This window comes from Populus euphratica, unplaced genomic scaffold (genome assembly GCF_000495115.2).
Source record: "Populus euphratica unplaced genomic scaffold, PopEup_1.0 scaffold249.1, whole genome shotgun sequence".
Taxonomy (NCBI): domain Eukaryota; kingdom Viridiplantae; phylum Streptophyta; class Magnoliopsida; order Malpighiales; family Salicaceae; genus Populus; species Populus euphratica.
The window spans coordinates 211,439-226,343 of NW_011500130.1; the positions used below are offsets into that span (position 1 = coordinate 211,439).

Consider the following 14,905-nt stretch of genomic DNA (forward strand, 5'->3'; position numbering starts at 1 on the left):
TATATATATATTGATATATATATATAGTGTGTGTGTGTGTGTTGTACGTTTACTAGAAGCTAAATTCATTGGTTTGCAGATGAAGTGAATGGATTTTTATTTTTATTTATTTGGAGAGCATCAACACTATTATTAGTAAGAACAAAAGAAACATAGTTTAATATAGCCAACAAGAGAATGACTTACTGTTAACAGCATCATTAAAAACAAACAAACAACGAAATTAAATTAATTAAGAAAGAAACAATTTAAATATTAACACAACTATTAACAAAAACAAGAAAAAATATCTAATAAATTACTCGAGGGTCATTAGATTAATGAAAAAGCTAATGACTCATAATGTTCTTGAGATTTCTTTGTTGTTATGTATCAATTTTCAAGTATTCTTCCATGATCAACGTCCCAAGTTAAAGAAAAGCTAAATACTATGGTCCAATATGGCTTGATTTGCTCACGAGTCTGTTTCACTGTTGAGAAGTACTGCTAGCTTCTCTTCTTGTGTGAATAATAGTGGCAGCCTCCATCTCCGTCGAAGGAGAAATAGCATGGGAACTTGTCATATCTTCAACGGTTCTGGGCTCTTTTGATCATTTTAAAATAATTAAGGTAACTCATGCTTAGAAACATCCCTATGATATATATATATATATACTCGAGTACATATCATCTTTATCTTTATTATTTTTGGTTTTTTGTTTTGTTTTGAAATAATAATCATACTGTATCTTAATTTTTATTTTATTTTATTTTAAAAACAAGCAAAAAAATTTAATATCAAAGTATTTAGAACGTGGTTATCAAATGTAAAAAAAGGATAATATAAGAAAGTTGGTATATTACATAAATAATATTTTGCTATTCTCCAACAATTCTTTGAAATTAATAAAATGTGTTTCACATTGTAATAGTTTTTATAATTATAATTTTATAAAAAATATTTTATAAAAAATATTTTTAGTTAAAAAAACTTAATATTAAAATATTTAGAATAGTGGTTATCGAATGCCAAGAAAAGATAATGTAAGGAAGTTGATATATTGCATAAACAATATTTTGCTCTTCTCCAAAAATTCTTTGAAACTAACTAGGTAGACGATCATCAATGAAACGTAGTAAATTGTTTTTTATAAAGTGTTTTTGATATTATAATAATTTTTGTGGTTATATTTTTTAAAAAAATATTTTATAAAAAATATTTTTAGTTGGTTTGATATTTATGTATGTTTGGTTAAAATTGTAGTTGAAATTGAGACTGAATAAAAAATAGTTTAATGTGTTTGCTTGAAATCGAGGCTGAATAAAAAATAGTTTAATGTATTTGATTAAGAATACTTTTGAAATCGAGGTTATAAAATAATTTTTAAAAATATATATTACTATTAATGATTTTTAATTTAAATATATGTAGATTTAATTATTATTATTATATCATGAAATAAATAATATTTTATATAAAATATTTTTTATTGTTCAATTAAACTATCTACGATTCCATCATATATGAAATAAATTCAACAAAGACTATAATTTTCTTAATTTCTTAAGCACGCAACAATATCAAGTAAAATATAATTAAAAATAAAATTATAATTATAATTAAATTCTACAAATGCTAAATTATCAATAAAATATAATTAAAAATAAAAAATTTAATTTAATTTTATATCAAGTCAGACTCCATTCAATATATTTAACTTTGAATAAGATCATATCTTGTCGGAATAGTAGAAACATGTACAATTATTCACATGAAAAACCCTCGCATAAAAAAGATAACTACTACAATGATAGGGCGCCGCCTGGTGGTGACCTTCCACTAACACCCACCAGCCACCTCCACTTTGGTTTTTAGTGGCAACAACTCTATAATCTCTTATACAGCTCCTACCAAATGTATGTGACCCCTTGTATCCCATTCCATATGGATTCATAACTAGCCTGAACATTGTTGCAAAACAGTGTTTCTTGGAGTATTTTGATGATACCAACAACTCGGTATTAAAATGTTTTTTTTATACTAAGATAATTATATAAAAAGTAAATTATTAACTCTAAATTCTTATATGAACTAATTAAAAAAAAATTAATTAAAATATAATCCAAAATGATAATCCCGCCATCTTATAGCTAGCTTTATAGTTAATAAACTCACCTGATAATGAAAGAATCAAAGAAATAAATGGATTTGACATGGTGATTGACCAGGGAGAGGAAGGTGCAAGTTTGATAGATATAAGCGGTGATAGAGGATACCGGCAAGCGGGAGGAGGGGCGGGGCTTGGGTGTTTCCCGGGGGCAGACATGGAAACCCCATTAACAAGATGCCAATAATGAAAAAGGATATTCTTTTCAACGAATAAGGCTTGGCTTGGTAATTACGTAGATGGTGGTGCATGGTAAATCTCCAAAGCTAATTTTTATTTCATTTTATAATAACTAAAATAAATATTTTTAAGAATCCGAAGGGTTTAAATTTAGGAAAATATATTTTTTAAGTTAAAATTTTTATTTCTTTATTAAAAATGTTTGTTATTAACAATTTTTTAAAAATAAATATTTAAAATAATCTCAACAATTTAATTCAAGGAATGATGAAAAACCTTATTTCTTCAAGCAAAACTCTCATGTGTTTATTTATTAGTAGTGTGTATGTTTTTTATTAAATAAAACTTAATTATCATAATCTAAGATGAAATTTTTAAAAATAAATGGAAAAATCATGTCTTCATAATTTTTTTTGGTTGTATGAAAAAACAAAAGAATAAGTAATTTGTGTAAACTATATAAAAATTAATCATATAAAATAGATATTATATTCTCATTGAATATTCATTTGCAATTTTTCTTTTTTTATAACTTGTCCCCTATAATTATCAACAAAGCTATTGCATATAACCATAAAAGCTCATTGTATTACCAGACAAATACTAATTAAGGTATCAATGCAGGGATTGGTTTTTATTTTCTTGGAATATTTTGGATTAATTTTGTGAATTAAAATTAAATCTTTTTTATGGGAAATTAATTTGGTAGAACATCAAAACTTCAAGAAAAAAGATTAATTAGTTTCTTTTATTGTTTTTTTTTTTACACTTAAATACCTGACATGTGAACCAACAATTATTTGCTAATTTTACCCTCCATCTACAAATGTAATTTGAGATATGAAGTGAGTAGGAGCTTGGTTCATTAGGCAACTCTGTCAAGTGCTTGTATTTATTTATTTATTTATTTAATTCTCTCTATAAGATATTTGCATGCTATCCAATTAGTACTGAAGGTGTTTGGCTGAGTTCTGTTCTTTCCAATTTGAAAATGAAAGGGGTAAGGTTTTGTGTTTAGTATTGTGGTGTTTTTATTTTTTAGAAAACTGTTTTTTAAAACTAAATTTTTATTGTTTTTAAATGATTTTAATATGCTAATATATATTAAAAAAGAATTTTAAAAAATATATTATTTTAATATATTTTTAAATAAAAATTAATTTATAAAATATTATCACGATACCACACACTAATTAATTCATTCTGGTTGTTTTTAACAAAATCTGTACTGTGAAGGTTGAATTAGGCACAGCTCATGTTTTGTTTTGTTTTGTTTTCTACAGAAATTGGAGAAAAGAGAAATGTTATAAAGACAGTCTTTTTCCAACTTCTATGGCGTCGAAGACCAAAACGATGTTTTCTGTCTTCTCTCTTTCACGTCAATAATCCCACCCTAAACTGTAATGGTCAATGATATTGCATTTCTTTTCCTTTTTTTTTTTTTTACATTTTTAACTATCAAGTTTTCCAATCAAATATCAGAAGAAGAATAGTATTTTAAAAAAAAAATGTTAAAAGAAAATTTCAAGTCAATTTTTATAAATGATATTGAAAATCAGCTACATTTTAAATTTATTTTAGATTCTTAATAAAATAATAAAATAAATTCACTTATTAAATTGTTCTCGTTAGAAATTTGTTGAAACATGGTCAAGGGATATATTTAAAATTAAATTAAAAGGCGACTAAATTATAACTTTTTTAAAATTTAATCTCTAATATAATTTTCTTAACATGAAATATAAGCATGATTTAAATAAATTTTGGATGAATAAAAAATTTATTTCAAATAACTCTTAATTGATATTTTTTATGAAACTCAAAATCTTATTGAAAAACTTTATCCCATGTAGGAAAAAAAAGAAAAAAACTTTGTTAATATTTATATAGTAAAAAGTTGAAAAGTTAAAATTTAACCTGGAAAACACCAAATTTTTAGAGTTGAGAGATCTTAAGCAAAGTGAATTTTAAACTGAAACACCTCCACATACATATATATATATATATATATATATAACCAACTTGGTTTGAGTTAGATTTGTTATAAAATAATTTTTTAGACTACAAAATATTATTATTTACCAACTAAAATTTAGACTTGGTGTTTGGTCCATGATAAATTATTTCTTTCAACATATAAAAAGGATGAATTTATTTAGTTTTTGTAGAATTCTTTTATTAGTATACAAAACATTTTTTTGCTCAAAATTCACCTAAATTAAATTTAAAAATATTTAGATTTTACAACAGGTAATCAAAGTTGTTAATAAACTAAGTTAGGTTTATTGCATGATATTTTTTGAAACTATAAAAGATTATTTTTTATCAATTGTAATTTTAGCTTGAATTTATTCCATCAAGAATTATATCTTTCAACGAAAGATGAGTATGATGAGTTTTTTCAAATATAATTCTAGTTTTTTCAAAACTCTTTTAACAGTTTCTAAACAATTTTTTCAACTAAAAAATCAAATGATTTAAGTTCAAAAAATACTCAAATATAATTCTAGTTTTATAGTGGATTATCAGAACTATTAGTGGAGAAATTCCATTAGCTTTTGATTTCTAAGATTCTCTATATAAAAAGACTGAATAAGATTATTTGGGTTGGTTAATTCTACACTATTTTGACAGAATTCAATACTTTTCTTCACCTAATTTTCCAACATTACTTTTTTGGTTGTTAAGCTTAATTCCTCTGTAAATTCCTTTCTTATCCAAACCTTAGGTTCAATCCTTATATAGGGCTAATTAAGTTTTATTTTCTGGGTTTGATAGATCTTGTTTAGAAACAATAAGACATCAAGGATAAAAATTACTTTTCTGGTTGGTATTGTTGGAATCCTAAACCAAAAGAATTAGAAGACTTAGTGTTGTTGGAATTTTAAAAGGTTTATTAAAGAAAGTTCTTTTTTTTTAAAAAAAGTAATAAAATCTTAAAAATAAAGTATTAATCCTTCACAACAAAAAAATAAATAACCTTTTTTGTTTTGTTTAGCTCTATATATTATTATACATGCTAGGATTATGATTCAATTATTTATCAAAGTTTATTTACTTGTTTAGTAAATACAATAGTCTTTTTGTTATAATTGCAAGTTACCATATTTTTATTATATTGCACATTTATAATCAAAACATATATTTCTCCCATATTTCTCACTTGTCTAATTTTATTTGTGAAATTTGGACAAAATAACGAATGAGACAAAAGCAAGAACAATAAGAGTTCATTGCATAGTGATCAAATTTGGCTTAACCGAGTGATAGATATAATGATTCACCAACTCGGGGCTTTACTCGAGTTGAGTTTATTTTCGAACCAAATTGTGAGATGAACATGATTAAACTTGGACAACATGACAAATCAACTCACCACTTTACTGGTTCTATAAAACTAAAATGAAACCTGGTTTGGTCAGCTTCAAGTATTTTTATTTTATTTTTTATTTAAAACAACATTGTTTTATATATTAAAAAAAATAAAATAATATTGTTTTGGATTACATCTGGATTCACCCATTAACCCACGAGTTAACCCAATCAATCGCACCTCGAGCGAACCAGTTCAAATCCCAAGACAGGATGCAATGGCTATATATTGCACTGTATCAATCAACCCAATAGTTTATATGAATTCGTATTTTTTGATCGGCTAGTGGGTGGTAAAAGGCAGTGTGATAAGGCAATCATTTATGCAGTGATGACTTATTAGTTGGTATTTAGCAGTCGAGCGCCGATCGTGAAAGCGGCCTTAATGCTAATCTGATTACATTTTACATTTTTAATCAACCAAACTAAATTAACGAATAGGAGCAAAAAATTAACCCAATATTTTTTGTTAAAGCTAATCCATCGTTTGAATTTGACTGGATGGTTAGGATTGAATCAAAGGGAGGAGAGATTTAAGCGTTTCTCTTAAACGAAGAAAGCCCGATGCCCACCTCCCTCCTCTCTGTCTGTCCTGTGTCACTTCGCTACCTCTTTTAAAAGTCTCAGGGAAGCTATCTCTCTCTGTGCCACAGAGCAATAAAAATGCAAAATCTCTCTGCAAGATTTGCACTTTCAAAATCTTGAAAGCAACACCTCATGTTTTCCTGAAATAAGAGATCCTGAAGCCCGTCAAGATTGATTCTTGAAGGGTTCTTTTTATCTTCTTCTTAATAGTAGCATCTTGATATCACTTCTGCCAGATACTTTTTATGAGCTGCAGGGGTTTATTTAGTTAGAGAAGGTTTCTACTTTTCAACTGCTTAGTGCCTTTTCTCTTCCAGATTGTTCAAGCTGTTTTGGAGAGTGCCCTTTCTTGACTCTTGTCTGCTATATATTTCAAGTAGCGATAAGTTTGGTCTTTAGTTTTCCTCATTTCGGTGACTATCAGAGTCTTCAAAATTCATTGAAGTTTATGGCATATTGCTGAAAGCTGAAATTGTTTCTTCATCTTTTCTTTTCAGTTCTTTCTGTTTAAGGAGTTTTCATCTTTCTGATAGCTAAACTTGTGCACCCAATGGCCAATCTGTTTGAGATTTCTTCTTTCAAAACAGGCAAATTTGGTACCACAATATGGGCTGTAAAGATGATGCTTCTCTGTGTAGGGATCATTTCCACTTTTATTTTGCTCAAGGTGGCTATAATTCCTTACACGTTTAATCTAATTCTCTCAACTCTTCCTAGCGTATGGATCTCCCTCCGTGGCTGGTTATCTCCTCCTTACATCTATATCATCCTCAACTTCATCATAATCGCCATTGTTGCTTCCTCCATATTTCAACACCCAAACCCCAACTCCAAAGTGTCCTATTCTAGTTCTAATAAGAAACACAAAAGTCAAAACAAAAGTAACACGAAGGATCTCTGGCAAGACCATGGCATGCAAGAAGTGGAAAAACTATTGGATACAACTTTGTCTTTTGAGGAACTCATCGACTCTTCTCAGGATTATTACTCTCCTGACACTTTCTTGACAAATTCTGGTGAACTGCTGCAAGAAAAGACGAATACAGACACGTCTAAGGAATCTTGCTTGACAGATTCTGCTAAGCAACAGCAAGAAAAGATGGACAAAGAGCCACTGACACCAGAGGCAGATCAGCAGGACACCCTGGAGGACACATGGACATTAATTATGGAGAAGCAAGGGAAAACACCAACAAGGCAGTTAAAGAAGAGTGGCACATGGGACACCCCTCCAACGGCGTTGCAGAAAGCCAACGGGATGATCACTGCTGCTGGTGATGGTGGTGGGGATGGCGGCGATGATGATGATCCGGTTGCTTGGGCTAGGAGAGAACTCAGGAAATCAGATACATTCAACGATTCTGTGTCTTTGAGGAGGGAGAAATCAATGAGTCAGGACGAGTTGAATCGACGAGCAGAAGAGTTTATCAGAAAGTTTAATTATGCAATGAGGCTCCAAAGGCAAGAATCTGAACAGCGGTTCCGGGCAATGGTTCGTGGTGGGGTTTAGTAGTTTGGTTTTTTATTAATTAGCGATTAATTACTATGCTAAATCCTGATGATGAAAAGATTCTGCTTCAACTTTCTCTTTTGGAGGTAATAGCCATCTAGTATATATGATTATTAATTAGTGTTGTGTATTAATAGCAGAGTACTTGGTTGTTAATTCCCTTGTAAATACTATATTTATTCTTCTCGGATCCATATCCGATACCCTTGTTTGGTTGGATAGGTTATTTTTCAAATTTTCTTTTATTGTTCATGTGTTTTTAGTTTCCAAATATCTATATCCTTGGTTGGATTATTGAAGTGGCTGCCGGGGGCGATTGATTGACATTAGTCATTTGATTTAATCTGTCTACAAAGCTAGTTAGTCACGTCGTGTTAGAAAGGGTGTTAGAAAATTTAATATTGACTGTTTTTTAAAGTATTTTGTATTTAAAAATATATTAAAATAATATTTTTTTATTTTTAAAAATTACTTTTAATATTAAAACAATGCTTATAAAATCTCATTAATCACGTAAACATCATGGTCTATGAGTGGAAATAGTTATTTCTTCCTTAAGATGCAGAATCTTTCAATTAGATAATAGGTTTTCTGATATGTATCTCTTGCAATTTGTCTTCTACAATGGTGTTCATAAGTGGTAGAATAGACAATGCATTCATTCAGTCAGTCGGGTGTTATTATTTGAGGTCACTTCCATCTACATGGGTCCAAAAGAAGCTTTTGCTTTATCATTTCTCATGACATCTATTCCACAAGCATGGGTTGTACCAGTGCCCTACTGTCACACACAAACTTTTCTAGAGTCTAAAGCCTAAAAAAGAACACTTACATTTTATTAACTTCATTTGTAAAGCATGTGAATTGCCAGCCACCATCTTATCTGATGTTTGTCGTGTATTAACAGTACCTTTTTTCTATTCTTACTGCAGATAATGGGCGAAGCTGGAAGTTACTTCAGTATACTTCTTTATGATTTTTCCTTTCTGGGTTGTGTTTGTCAGACAACAAAAACATGATTTTACTTGTTTTTATTATGGTTCACCGCACTTAGTTTTAACGTAGGTACTTCAATGCCTATTTTTCCTGTTTCGTTTCAACAAGCTAGGGTTGTCCCATGGATTGATATGTTACCCGTAAAAAGATTTTGGCTAGAAGTTAGAAATGCATGGAGACCATGTAGCATTTCTTCTTCGAGAAGGAAGCCAGAAATGCAGTATCCTGTGAAATATTAAGAGTTGTTTCTGGGTTTCATTGTTTGTGTATTTTTCAAGCATATAGGTAGGTTTTGTTTCTCTTTCTCGGGCAACTGATGATTTTTTTCTTCAATTTTAATGGTCATGTTCTTGGACGAGATTTCCTGCATTTGTTTGGACTTCTATCACCGCAGTTTAAAAATTACCTAGGGGATTGATTTCTGCTTGAAAAAGATGCTTATAATGGCCACTGGTTGAACTAATTATGATCCAAGCCCGAATGATATAACCCCATGAAGGCTGCCCTTGTTTTGTGGACATCATCATGCATTATGTCCAAGCAGCTTCTTCGAGAATCAACCATAATCATTGGAAAAGCACTTCAGGCCATGATCCCTGCCTCTGACTGTTGCTGAAATTGCTGGGAAAAGAGAAGTATTGGTCTAGCAGAAATATCAGTGCTATCATGATAGTTTATTCTAGGCGGCGTGAAGTTCATCCACACAAGGAGGGGGACATCATCATCGTCCTCGTCGGCCAGGGAGAAATTAAGATTTTTCGATTTAGGGTTAATTTACTGTGTGGGTGTATTAAAATCAAATATTATCTTGTGAATCAAAAGGATATTTGTTAAAAATACTTTTCTTCCGGAAATTATAGATTATTTTAACTTTCAAATAATAAAACCCGTTTAGTTTAGTTTAGTGATGATATTATCTTGAGCTCAATATAAATCAAACAAAACAAATCAATTTTATTTTATTATAAAAAAAATCAACATCATATAGCATTCAAAACATATTAATTATTTTAACTTTCAAAGAATAAAACTCATTTAGTGATTATATTATCTTGAGTTGAACATAAACTACACAAAACAAATTAAACAAATTAATTTTTTTTATTATTATAAGAAAATAACAACGATGTAACGGCTCATTTAATTATCACATTACCAGTGGATCAATGAATTGATGAAAACCAAAACATAAATCTCTCTCTATATACACACACCTCAAAAATATTTCTACCACTTAGAAATAAATATTAAGAATTTTTTATAAATTTCTTTTTAAAAAGACTTTTACAAAAAAAATAACCTCAAAAATATTTCTACCACTTAGAAACAAATATTAAGAGTTTTTTATAAATTTCTTTTTAAAAAGACGTTTACAAAAAAAAAAATCAAACACCTACAAACATAAATAATCCACACATAATAATAAATATTTACACATAAAAATCATTCCACGCATCATAATCCAACAATCTTATGCAATTTATCTCATCCCCCTAGCCTATCATTGGTATTAACACCATCTTATTACATCCCAGAAATAGATTCCATATGCATTCATATTCTCGGGTTATTATGCAAAGACGTGATCATAATTGCTCTGAATTTTCATATTCCACACAAAAATAAATATATTGTGTCATAAATTATGAAAAATAATATAAAAAATTATTTTTAATCCAAAATTAACCTTCTAGAACTGTAAAACAATGAAAGAAACGTGCTAGAATGAGGTAAAGCTATCTCAACATATATGTGTCATGCATGTGATTGTAAGAATGAGTTGTGGTCTTCAACATGTGGACCTCATATATAATACTAGAATCTACAAAAAAAAAATGAAGAAAAATAGTTGATTTTAAAGACTATATTATAGGTTTTCTTTGGCACTGGTATTTAAAAAATAAAAGAAATGTGTTAAAACAAGGCAAAACGATCTTAACATATATTTTTCATGCATGTGGTTATGGGAATGAGTTGTGATCTTCGACACATGGACCTCATGTATGATACTAGAATCTAAAAAAAAAACATGAAAAAAATAATTGATTTTGAAGACTATATTATATGTTTTCTTTGGCACTGGTACTTAAACGAGATTTGGTATGGCTTTTAAGTCATATAAGGGTTATGGTTGTTAGTGGTCACATTGTTAGAGAGAGAAAGGTATAGGATGCATTGGAGAAAAGGATATTAGTGAGGATCATCACTGGATCTATAGGGAGACTAAAAGTGTATCTAATATATGACTAAACAATGATTTTATTTAAGTTGTTATATTGAGAATGGAAGGAAAAAGGCTTACTCGCAGTGATTTATTTGATTTAGTGGTGATGATTATGAAAGAGAGGGATATAGTGTTGTTAGGCTTAACTTCCCGATGGCAGGGCTTGACTTCCTTGTTATAGAACTTACACTTTTTCATTTTAAGGCTTGAAAACTCATGGTTATAGAGCTAAACCTCATGATTATAAGGCTTGAAACTTCCTAATTGATGTTGTTGCAATGAGAATGGAAGGAAAAAGGCATGCTCGCGGCAATTTATGTGATCTAGTGGCTATGATTATGGAAGAAATGGATGTAATATGGCTAGGCTTCACTTCCCTATGATAGGGTTTGACCTCCTGATTGCAGAGCTTACTCTTCTTGATTGGAAGGCTTGAAAATTATTGATTGCAAGGCTGCTTCTTCCTAATAACAAGGTTGAACTAAAAATATCCTTTTTTTGGATCATATTCAAGAAACTGATGTGCAAATACTTTATAAAATATGAATCTCAAAAGTTAAAAGCTAAAATTGGCAAAAACTTTTTTCAACTTACATTACTTTTGAGAAAATAATATTTTATTTAGCACTTAGCTCGAGAAAATCTAAGGGGTATACATGTGGTAGTAACTTATTATGGTTTTATTTAAGAGCATACCTTTGGGAATCCAAAAGGAAACATAATTTGTTTATTTTAAGGTAATTAAGAACCTTAATTGATCTTTAGAGTTCTAGGTAAATGGTTAGTTATATAACAGGGAATGTGAGTATCACCATGTACACTCTATTTACAATAATATGTATTTTGCTTGTTCTTAATGATAAAAATACCTCTTGTGCTCTTACTGAACTTTTCTTAAACTTGTATTAATCCTAAGATAATAATTTAGAATTTGGGTTTAACAACAAGGCTCAAGCCTCACTTTTAAATTATAGACATCAAACCAAACAGGATGGTAATGATAAATTAGGATTTGAGCCTATTTTTACTTGATTATGCGTAAAAAAGGCCTTCAAACCTCTACTCACACTCAATAGACCTTAATCCGGTCATATTGGCCTAGTCTAAGTTTGCTAACAATAGTAGAGAGGAACGTATTACAAGATCTAAATATTCATGAAAAAAAACCAAATAATATTTATAATAAATTTTTTATACTTCTCTTTTTTTTTAATAAAATAGTGAAGTCTCAACTTTAAATGACATAACCCTTTTATTTTTATTTTTATTTTTCAAAAACCATGAAGTCTCAATTTCTTAAAGACAAAACCTTTTAAAGATTCTACCATCCTTAAGTCAATTGTTAGAGAAAAAAATTTATTTACATTGTTAAAAATGGAAAAGTCTCGACTTCTTGAGAAGAAAACCTTTTAAAGATTATACCATCCTCATATCAAATTCTTCGATAAAAAAAATAAAACTTTCATTTACATTTTTTAAAAAGGGAAAGGCTCAACTTCTTAATGATATAACCTTTTAAAGATTATGCCATCATTGAGTCAATTCCTCTATCAACAAAGTGCAAGAAAAAATTACAAACCCAAATAGTCACAATATTACAACATAAATCTCACCATAAACAACAAACACATCCATTTACAAAAATTAATGACATGTTCTGGTCACAATCAATCTTTAAAAGCCATCAAAATTGAGTTGAAAACATTAAAAACCAATATGGCATTTATGGCACGTGGTTTCACACATGGGCAAACAAGTCAGAATGTGAAGCATAGTTTCACGTGCTAGAAAATCTAGGAGGTATGTGGGTTAATGGATCATGAGCTCTTATTTTCCATTCTTCATACACACGTGGTGTAATCCACTATCATTTGTGATTAAAGATTTGGTTAAGAAAACTTTAGGTTTTTTTATTTCTCTCTTATTTTTCTCTCTTAATTTTCTCTTCTTTTTTTTTGGTAACGTTGTCACCATTGTTACTGTGTAGGGTGGTGATTTGATTATTGTGGTAATTAGTAGTAGTGTTAAGGCTTAGCTATGGTCGATCGGGTAAAAAAATATGAAAGAAACATGGTTATGAGTTTGATGGAAAGAAAAGGAGCAAATATGGTTGTTAAACATTACTTACTATCAAGGTCATGTTAGTGTTGTACAACAATTTCTTTGCTAGAGATAGAGTTATTAACATAGTGGTGGGGCTTAAAGAGAAAAAAGGGAAACCATGAAGGCTAAAACTTTATGTATAGTGAAAATAGTGTTTACTTTTTTAGGGAAATTTTTTTTCTTTTCTTTTCTTAGGACAAACATTATGTATAATATAAACTATATGAAAGTATTTGAATGATCAAGAGAGAATTTATCACTCTAGGTAAATTAGAGAAAATGTTCTATCTATTCTCAAATAGTATTGATTAAGAAATACTTGGTGAAGATTGAATGAGATTTGAAAAGAGTTTCAAAAGATGTACTAAACTAGCTAAGGATACAAGTAGAATTGATTAGCTTGCAATCAATAAAAATATGTATGTTTATTTTTAAAGAAATTAGGGTCTACTAAGTAAATTCTAATCAAAGGTAAGAGGAAAAATGATCAACATCTCTAAACAAATCTTAATTCAACTCGCATAATACTATATTGATTATTATCATCATTGAACTATAATCTTAATAACAAAAGATGTAGATGAATAAGGTACCTAGAGGGATCAAGTGTAAGGATTCAATGTATAAATAAAGAAAAAATAGCAAAATATGAACTATGGAATGACATTTAAGCTTACCATCTCCATTATTGTTAGCGTATAAGACCATAAATGTGTACTTTTTTTAGTATGATGGTAAGGATGGAGTAGATAATGACTCATAGGACTTCTAAAATGTCATCAGGGTCTTGGATACCATGTGGGAAGGTACTCACCAACACATACAAAGGAAATGTGCCTAAGTCACCAAACACAACTTCAATGCATTGTAATGCCAAGTGTAGAACACCTAATCAATGTTTCCCATGCATAATAAATTTCAACTTTTAATTAATTATTCAAGGTTGTATTAGTTTTTGTGTGTGTGTGTAGTTTAAGTTTGTTGAACATTAAAAAAACAAAGAAAAAAATTCACAAAAACATGAGAAATCTTTAAATCAGATTGAATTCAAACTCAAACACACAAGAGACCATAAGAGAAGTTTAGGAATCATGAACTCTTATATGTACTAATTTAGATAAAAACAATACGAGAAAGATAATAAACACATACAATACAAAATTTTATATAATAGGACATTGTACAAAAACTCTAATTAAGTACAAAAAAATAACATAGTGGGCGATGCATCTTGAGTCACCAATGCCTTTTTCGGTTACCTTTTTTTGAATTTCTAGGATTTCTATGATATGATTTATAGCTTCCTCCAATACCTATAATGGAAAAGGAGCATTTGAATAATCAACAGTAAAAAGCATTAATATATTGCATATTTTGAATCTAAAGATAAGATGTTTTATTCATGTCAGCAGTTTTTAATAACAACTAAAGATGTATAAATGTTTCATGTCTAGAAATTGAGTTAGTGACTAGGAAAGAGAAAAAAACATAAAATATTACATCTTTGATAAATATATATATATATATATATATAAGTAAAAGCTGTAATTTTTCAAACCATGACATAAATATATTTTTATACTTTCCCAATCATTAAAAAAAATTATCAATAAAAATACCAAGTACCTACTGCAGAAAAGCATAAAAGTTTGTTAATATAATTATTAATAAATTGTTTGGAGTATTCCTTAACTTAATTCATTATATTTCTCTTCCTTATTTATTTATTATTCTAGTTTATAATTAACTTTTGTAGTTTCTCAAGAATGAGATTCTCCTTTTATATAT

The 14,905-nt window shown here is 29.0% G+C and overlaps 1 protein-coding gene across 1 annotated transcript; it reads left to right on the top strand.

Moving 5' to 3' along the window:
* Window positions 1-6,563: 6,563 nt before the first annotated feature.
* On the top strand, window positions 6,564-9,629 carry LOC105110369 (uncharacterized). The gene is made up of 2 exons (XM_011005392.1): window positions 6,564-7,880; window positions 8,727-9,629. Exon 1 carries the CDS (start codon window positions 6,835-6,837, stop codon window positions 7,792-7,794), a length of 960 nt encoding a protein of 319 aa, XP_011003694.1. The 5' UTR covers window positions 6,564-6,834; the 3' UTR covers window positions 7,795-7,880; window positions 8,727-9,629.
* The last annotated feature ends 5,276 nt before the right edge of the window (window positions 9,630-14,905 follow it).

Coding starts and splice junctions, on each gene's coding strand:
- LOC105110369 (XM_011005392.1), top strand. CDS start 6,835: ATGGCCAATCTGTTTGAGATTTCTTCTTTCAAAACAGGCAAATTTGGT.